The sequence below is a fragment of the Glandiceps talaboti genome, chromosome 19 (assembly GCF_964340395.1).
Source record: "Glandiceps talaboti chromosome 19, keGlaTala1.1, whole genome shotgun sequence".
In the NCBI taxonomy this organism is placed as follows: Eukaryota; Metazoa; Hemichordata; class Enteropneusta; family Spengelidae; genus Glandiceps; species Glandiceps talaboti.
Window position 1 is genome coordinate 16,415,302 of NC_135567.1, and position 9,152 is coordinate 16,424,453.

General features: G+C 35.3%; 1 protein-coding gene across 1 annotated transcript; it reads right to left on the bottom strand.

Annotated features, from left to right (window-relative positions):
• Window positions 1–2,111: 2,111 nt before the first annotated feature.
• LOC144450270 (uncharacterized) lies at window positions 2,112–4,121 on the bottom strand. The gene has a single exon (XM_078140869.1). The coding sequence runs from the start codon at window positions 4,098–4,100 to the stop codon at window positions 2,751–2,753; it is 1,350 nt and encodes a 449-aa protein (XP_077996995.1). The 5' UTR covers window positions 4,101–4,121; the 3' UTR covers window positions 2,112–2,750.
• Window positions 4,122–9,152: the final 5,031 nt, after the last annotated feature.

Sequence of the window (9,152 nt, forward strand, 5' to 3'; positions counted from 1 at the left end):
AAAAAAATTAAATGTTGGTAGAAACTAGAGGTTAGTAATACTTTTAACTTGAATAACATCCTGCTACTAACTGGGTTGTATTGCCCTAAAGCGAATTTACATCAACATATCAGTGTGTTCAATGGAAAGTGTCTGTGGGTGGTGTTATGGTGGGTCACCTTAACAACTTTTGTCTGATGTGTTGATTCGCTTTCAATGTTTCCTACAGCTAGCTCATACTATTGTTATGGCAAGTAAAGGGACTCTCCCTTCTCAGTCCCGTAATGCTTAGAATAATAATGAGCTTTTACTCAATGTGAAACTGTGAGGGCGTTAATCCCCTCTGTAGTCCATATGGTGACCACAAAGCTAAACAAATATGTATATAACCAAGTTAGTATAATATTATATCTTTGTCATAGTCAAAGATCATAATTCAATTGATCGTCTATAAGAGAATTCACCCAGCTTATATTTGCGTGTGTTGTAGTATTGTAGTCAACACTAGTCTAATAGCAAACTGATATCGAGGGCCGAAGGCCCGAGCAATTCGGCTCTCGAAATCAGTTTGCGATTATACTAGTGTTGCGCCGGACCGGAGTTTAGATAAATCGTAGGAAAAAAAGGCGCGAGCGACTGTCGACAGTCTATCTGTGACACAGTGAGTACTAATTGGCTTTTCCAAAAAATTGTCTGAAATCAATAAAAAAAAGTTTGAAATATAAAGAGGTGAGAAGCTTATAGAACACAAAAAAATTATGTAGTGTCAGGAAGTTATATAGACTGAACTTTCTTAATCTCAATAATGACCACGTGACGGTTGCCATGGAAATGTACATAAATTTTAATATTTGGCTAAAGTATTTACATTTCTTTATTATATACAACTGTAGTAGATTCATTGATGTTTATTCAATCACACTATCATGAAAGATGAGAAGAATACAGAACAAAAAATAATAAATCCAAAGTCGAGTGTTAAAAAATACCTCATTTAAAAATCATCAATGTACAATACACTTGGATTTATCTTAATCTATACCAGAATTGATTTTATGCTTTGTGACTTGTAAATCTTTTGACAATATCACTTTACGAAAAGTCATATGTGACCATGTCTTTCCATCTAGAGTAAATCTTGAGCAGAGGATGTGTAAATGTGGTGAGTATGAGACGTACCACCTTTGACTTAATCTATCCAGGTGATCTCTTACCTGGGGGACGGTAAACAGTCAAAAGTGGTACTGTGTCTCGTATTACCCCTGGACAGAAATGGTGGTTAGGTGGGTCACAGGTGGGATAAAGGTGGGTAAATTTGTCTTTTCGTATATTTAGTACTTCTGATCAATTTTTACATAATTTGTAAAACCTTTAATAATGCTTTCAGTATTTTATATTAATTAACAAATCATAAAATAAAAACCACTATAAATTATATAAAATGTTACAATACCATGGAAATTTGACTAAAATGAAAATAATATGACGTCATGATGACTAGTTTCTGAGTATACTAAAACAAACAATAAATATATCCACACACTTGATAAAAACTCTTAGTAATTTACAATGTACTTTTAAATTTTGTTGTTGTTGTTGTTGTTGTTATTATTATTATGAATATTAAGAAGTACCTAAATATAATCAATCAATTGTATAGAATCAATGTACGGCTGCTGTGGAAGCACATTGTGTATGGATACAGAATATATTGTAAGACTTTTGATGTATTTAATTTAATCTTGATGGTGGCGACTTTCGCCGTTTATAAAGCGAGAATTTTGGAAAGAAGAGATATTGAACAAATAATAAGAGAAGAAATATTTTATATCAATTATACTAAGAAGAACAAAATGTTGAAAAGGTTGGCTAATGCTTTGTGAGCTACACGATGTATATATTCTTTTAAAGGAATATAAATAAAAGTTGACTTTTGAAAAAAAGTACCTACTCTATCTGTAATGATAAATATATTGGTATAGTTTTCTTAAAATACACATTATTATCATATTACAATTACATTTGAATAAACATACAATTTTACAAAAGTGTATTGTCTGTGATGGGAATGGTTGTAAAACATAAATAAAAGTATAACATAAGTTTTATGTCATAATCTCTGTTTTTCAATCAACATAATTAGGCATGGAGTTGAAACACTTGAAAAGTTCAATACACTGGAAAACATACACAGGGAGAACATCTTGAATGCAGTTATAACAGTTAAAACAGTAATAACTAAGTCTTGTGATACTTATATATAAGGTCCACTTATCAATGCATTCTGAGTAATATTGACTATGATTTTTTTCAAGACAAAATGATAATCTTTTAGTTCCACTAATGTATGGTGGTTAACATAAAATACAATACTATCAAAACTAATACAATAGTACCTCAGTACAATTATACCTCCCATAGTTACAGTTCATTTATCAATGCATTCTGGGTAATGATAATTATTCTCATATATTAGTATTATCTTTCATCCCATTTATACAAAGAAAAATTAAAATTAATCATATAATTGTCAGATTTATGCACATTAGATTAGACTAATTGAAAATCTTACAAACAATACTGTTCAAATTAGTTTCTTTATTATTGTCGTATGACAAATAATTCTCACATGTAAAACATAATAAAGTAGTGAATACAGTATTTTGTATTCACGTTTATGTCATCACTGTCTCTGGTTTCTGATGGTTTCTGATGGATAATAGCCATTGAGGTTTGAATGTCATGGTGTGGTTTTAGTTTGTTGTGAATATTTACTGTGCATATACTTTGATGTGACCAGCATCACTCTCGGACACCACAATTTCACACGGTTCATCATCTGTCACACAGATACCTACAGGACTTCTCAGGTCATCTTGGTAACGATTAATACGAAAAATGAAATTACCAAAAGGATCATATTTCATTACATTATTATCTCCATAGTTACACACATACATATTTCCAACTTTATCTGTTGCTACACCAAATGGACAATTACATTGACCTACTTTGCTTGGGTCATTACCAAATGTAAACAAATAATCGCCATTCTCTGTATAAACGTTGATTCGATTATTTCCTCTGTCTGATATGATGACATTACCTGTGTTGTAATCTATACTAACACACCAGGGACAATCTAGCTTACCCTCTCCACTACCCTGACTGCCAAATGACTTGATATATTTCCCATTTATCTTGTAAATGTGTACACAATGTGATACATTATCTACAACATAAACCCTACCATTACTAGAATTAACTGCAATACCCAGGGGATGGTTGAGATTAGTTTCATCAAAGTATCTAATCAATTTACCGTTCTCATTACATTCAAACACCTGACTATTATCACCATCAGTTACAAAGATATGACCTTCCTTAGTAACTGCTGTGAATTGAGGTCTAACAGGTTTACTAAAACCAGAAAACTGAATTACTCTTGGTTGTGTACCGTGTAATGTGAATGTTTGTAATCTATTATTACCAGGGTCAGATACTAACACATCACCTTTAGTGGTCATTGATACACCACGTAGGTAGTCTCCCAACTGTCCAGTTTGTCTACCCTTCTCTCCAAACTGACTCACCAATCCTTTCTTCTGAGTAACAGTCCGTGGAGCTGCCAAGAAGTGATCAGTTGCCTTTGCTGTTTCGTATTCTTCATAGCTTATTATCTGATGAGCTCTGGTTGCAGGGACCTTTCTGTGACCTTTCGTGCATCTCGAACATATGTCAAGTCCGCAGTCGATGCATCTCGAGAACTTGGAAGCAGCTTCACAAATTTGGCACGTTTTGTCTGTTTCTGTAGTTGCTGTTCCGACAGCACTAACCTCAACAGACGATACTGTCACATGTTTGCCCAGAATTTCCATGATATCGTTGACGTGTATACTAGCAGGTAAGGACGAGACGCCATCTTTGGGTGTGTTACAGCTCTGTTTACACAGGGGACATTTGAACACCTTCTGCATTTCCACATATTTTGTCAGACATTCAACGCAAAAGGAGTGATGACACGGCAAAATCCTGGCATTCTTGTATCGCTCTAGGCAAATACTACAAGTCAGGAAACGCTCTGATAATTGGTCATGAACAGCTTGTTGTTTATCTGCCATATTTTGTGCTCGTGATATGAAGGGGACTTTCCCGAATTGAGTGATGCGTCATGACTTCAGAGTTCAAATCAGGTCATAACGTGTGTTACTAGTCTGGTCCCCTGCCTCCTTTCTGCCGCTGCTGGCGCTACACTCACAGCGGCAGAAAGGAGGCAGAAGACCAGGCATTCTTGTATCGCTCTAGGCAAATACTACAAGTCAGGAAACCCTCCGGACGAAACAAAGTAGAAGTTTCATATTAGGTGTGGACCATTTGACATCGGGGGGGGGGCCTTGGGAGATGGGGGATGCCAAATAGAGTTGCTTGAAAGAAAAAATACGGACCATTGATGCTAGGAAAAAATATATTAGCAGGCATTTGATGTACACGTTCGAGTACACTGTTCAACCTGCTCGTACCTCCCCAACCAAGACACTTATCAAATCATGACAAACATTTTAAAACACATGTCAGGGACCAGTCAGTTTCTTTGGCCTGTGGCACCCCCCCCCACATACACACACACACACCCACTCTCTCTCTCTCTCTCTCTCTCTCTCTCTCTCTCTCTCTCTCTCTCTCTCTCTCTCTCTCTCTCTCTCTCTCTCTCTCTCTCTCTCTCTCTCTCTCTCTCTCTCTCTCTCTTCTCTCTCTCTCTCTCTCAGAGACTGGCATACATGGAGGCATACTGACAGACTGACAGGCAGGCAGGTATGCAGGTAAACTGGCAGACAGACAGACAGGCAGGAAGGCCGACAGATATCGCCATACTATAAATCTTCTTTAGAGAAGGTTAAAACGTGGGAAAAGTAATGATTTTGAAAATTTGACAGACACGTGTTTTGAGCAACACAGGAAACAACGTAAGTATGTGTTTTTTCAACGTTTGTCAGAGGAACCAGTACATTTATACAACTTAACATGCTTGCTTTAAAATTTCCAATCTTTATGTCAAATGATTAATTAAATATAAAAAGTTACTTTCCGATTTCCGATATATTTAAGTAAAAAAAAAACTGGCAGATATTAAAATGTTTTACCTCTTTCCCAGTGCTGCGTCTTCAGTGTCTTAGCCAAAAATTTGAGTCTCACATTTCACAAGAATAAGCCACGGCAGCTTTCAAGTTATGATTCGACAAATTTTACAAATATATTAATTGTACCATTTCACGCACAATGGTTTACTCGTCGCATAATCTTTTTAGATAGAAATTTGAGAATAAATAATCCTCTTCGTGCCCGGATTCTCAACAAGTGTTACGTTTTGAGAGTATAGGTTATGTTCTTTATTGGTAGAGCAATATAATTTGAATGATTCTCCACTCTTACTATCTTACTGTCGAGTTACAGGATCTAGAGACATGTCATACACTTATCGTCAGTCACTCGTACAATCTTACACTCACACAGAGAAAGATACAGCACACCTACAGTTGCAATGTAAATCGAAATCAGAATAAGGCCAAAAACAAATGTTTCTGGTCAGGACAGTTTGTCTAAAATGATTTTTTAAGCTTTCAACAAACCTGTCGCTATTTATGGCAGTTACTGTTCTCTTTATTTAGTACCTTAGAGCACGAATGTATGTGGGGAAAATGTCACGTGTGGTAATTGTTTCTATTAGCAGATACAGTCATGGGCCCTAGATTTGTTGTCCAACTTTCCGACCATTTAAGTCCCTGTGTTTCAGCACATATTCTCGACACAAGGCTCTCATACAATAACTTTGTCATTGGCATTTTGATTGAATTAATGTCAACTTGTTGTCGATTCATTTCGTAATCGCCGTCTTTCATATATACAGATAGTATCACGGGGGTTTCACCAAGAACGGTAAATCTCACAACGTGCAATTGACCGTACCGTTATTCTGTAACTACAATTATACTCACAAAAGTTATACTAGTCTTGTCTGGCCGTACTGGCCATGTCGATACTTCTACATTAACTAGGCTGTCGCGCCTACTTGTAAAGGAATGATCATGTGAGTAAAGATATATAGAAGGAAGGAAGTGATTGGGTGTTAGAATGTGAACATGGATGTTATTGGACGCAGAGAAATTAGCAGATGAGTCCAGGTGACATGATGAATGTACAAAGAAATCGAAATGAATATTTCACAACAAAACAAAACACAAAATGACATTTATACACTATAAATGAGAAAGGCACAATAGTTTAATGATGCTAAATATAACTGTGACAATAGCAAAAAGGTCAAATGATACCATAATAAAATACATTAGTCTTTAGTATAGGATATCAAGTACAGCACTATAATCAAAACTAAAAGGTGCGAGTCAAATAATGGTAAACTTTTTTTCTTGAGTCAGGTTGCTGAAAAAGAAGAAGCCGACAATTGTTTTTGACTTGCAGTCGAATTTTGGGATGATGATGATGGTTGTGTTGTTATTACTGTGACTGTTCTTGCTGTTCTGTTTTGTTTGTTTGTTTGTTTGTTTGTTTGTTTGTTTGTTTGTTATCGATTTCATATGTAATCACATTTGAGAGTTTACTCTGTAAGGCTACTTATTCGTTCACCTTCTTGGATATCCTTTTACATAATTTATATCAGGTTACAAGAGATGTAGAATGACTTAAAATTATAATTTATCATTCAATACACATTCTTCTTTAACGAAAATTAACCGTTTTCTGTACAAAGAGTTTTGAGGTTTAATTTCACGAATACATTCTAATTGTTAATTTGAATTTCCTGACATAAAAAGGTTTAATTATCTAACGATACTTAGTTTTGAAAGGCTTTATAATGCTAGTATTTTATAAATAATTATTACAACTTTTAATCACGTTAAGTCTATCCATAAGAATTTGATAGATAAAGCTAAATCGACTCTTTATAGCCACTCAGTTGTGATTGTTTGATCTAGCAACCAGTCGAGTTAAGGATAAAAACCAATTGTACTTCCTGTGTGTAGAGAAGCCAAGACGCCATGAATATCACATCTAAATAATAATCCACGTGCACTTATAACATATATAAGGCGTTTGGAGTCGATAATCCCTGTGACAAACCATAGGAACAAAACTGCATTAGACTCAGAATCGAAGAATTTAAATTTTAACAAAAATAAGAAAACAAATATCTCCAAATCTACCAGATTTGTGAATCATTTTATACAATAAGAAAATGATAACTTGACCTGTCAACAAAACACAATGTCAACCTCCTTATAAATTAGAAAAGGGTAATTGGAACAAGTTGTTATATTAAATTAAAATGTCAGCTATAAAAACTTCAGGGTATAAGACATTTTCCTCTACAAAATTTGAAATGAATAACAAATTTAATACATTTTAAGATTATGAGAAAAAAAAATAAAAGATAAAAAAAAAAAAATTCTCCATTTCAACGCTTATACTTACATTATTATTTGTTATCATATGCCACAGATTTCATGTATCTAGACTCGAGCATTTTAGCATACCAATCTCCCTCATAATGATCACGCATCCATAGACCACCCGATAGACCAGTAGCAAGTACTGTACCATAAAGGTCAACAGTGATGTGAGATACTACAACACTATCATCAATCTCGGTCCATCTTCCTTGTATACCGGGACGATGATACAGTGTACCCATCAAACTAACAGCAAGGATTGTCTGATCGGGCATTTCAGCTATAGATTTCACACAACAGCTGTTTGCTACAGGACCAGGCCAATTACCATTAATTCTGTAACGCGGCCATAACCTATACTCTAGACCAATTCCAAGTATAGTTCCAGTGCGTAGCTTAATTACGTCGACTATACAGCAGCCGTGCACCCTCTCGATCCATGCAACATCTTCATCAGTCTTCGTCAGCAAAACAGTTTCTGTATCAATACCAAGGAAAGAACCATCTGCCAACACAGTAACATCTACAACACAGCAAGTATCAGGTATTGGTCCATCCCACTCATCTCCATACCAGGAACGAAGAGTATACATCTGGTTATCCAGCCCAATGCCATATACAGCTGTAAATTAATCAGAAAAAGGTGATGTGGTTTGTGGAATATTTATTTTTCATTCAAAGTCAACTCTTATTAAACCTGAGTATCAAACATTGTGATGTTAATGACAACTTTCTGTTGCCATGGAGAAGATACCTTACCCCTAACAGCAGTAGTCTGAATAGCAACGTAGTCTCCTTTTGGTTAAACTCAATCATAAACAAAAGTTGAGAATAGTTAGTTAGTTAGTTAGTTAGTTAGTTAGTTAGTTAGTTAGTTAGTTAGTTAGTTAGTTAGTTAGTTAGTTAGTTAGTTAGTTAGTTAGTTAGTTAGTTAGTTAGTTAGTTAGTTAGTTAGTTAGTTGGTTGGTTGGTTGGTTGGTTGGTTGGTTGGTTATTTGAGGCTATGTTAACCCGATGTTGGGTGGAACCCTCCTTCAGCAATTTCCATTCTCGCTCATCTCTTGTCATTCCATGTTGCCGTATTCGTGTATGTTGTTATTTCATTGCTCCATCCCCTTGTGTGTTCCTCCTCTTCTACTTTTTCCTGTCCTTGGTTGCCATTCAGTGAGTTTCTTGGTCCACCTGTTGTTTTGATTTCTTGCTAAGTGCATTGTCCATCTCCATTTCATAACCTTGATCCTTCTCATGATATCCTATATCTAGAGTTGTGCATACAAAATGACTAAAGCCTAACCCAGTGATCTGAGCTGACACATATACCATATTTGAACATTAAGTAACAGCCCCAACGAACGCTAATTTATTATTGGTTAGTATTCTATGCACATAACCTTATATTAGAAAATTGCAGAAGTGTGATTTGCTTTCCCTTTTCAACATCTATATATCAAAGCATGTTATGTAACCAAATTCAATTCACTTTCATAATATTTCACCTAATATCTCAACATCATTACTTATAAGCATTCAACAATGAGACTTAGCAAACTTATAGAGCCGTCGATATCACTTACAAATACAAGTTTCTTAGCAAATACATATCTCTTAGCTATGTCAGTGTTACAGTCGAATGGTGTGTTGTGCCAAACACCAAAACTGGTGCAATTGTAGTAACACTGTTCAGTGACGTCAACAATGACACGTTTT

Bases quoted from the DNA above. Each gene is read 5' to 3' on its own strand.
- LOC144450270 (XM_078140869.1), bottom strand. From the start codon at position 4,100: ATGGCAGATAAACAACAAGCTGTTCATGACCAATTATCAGAGCGTTTC.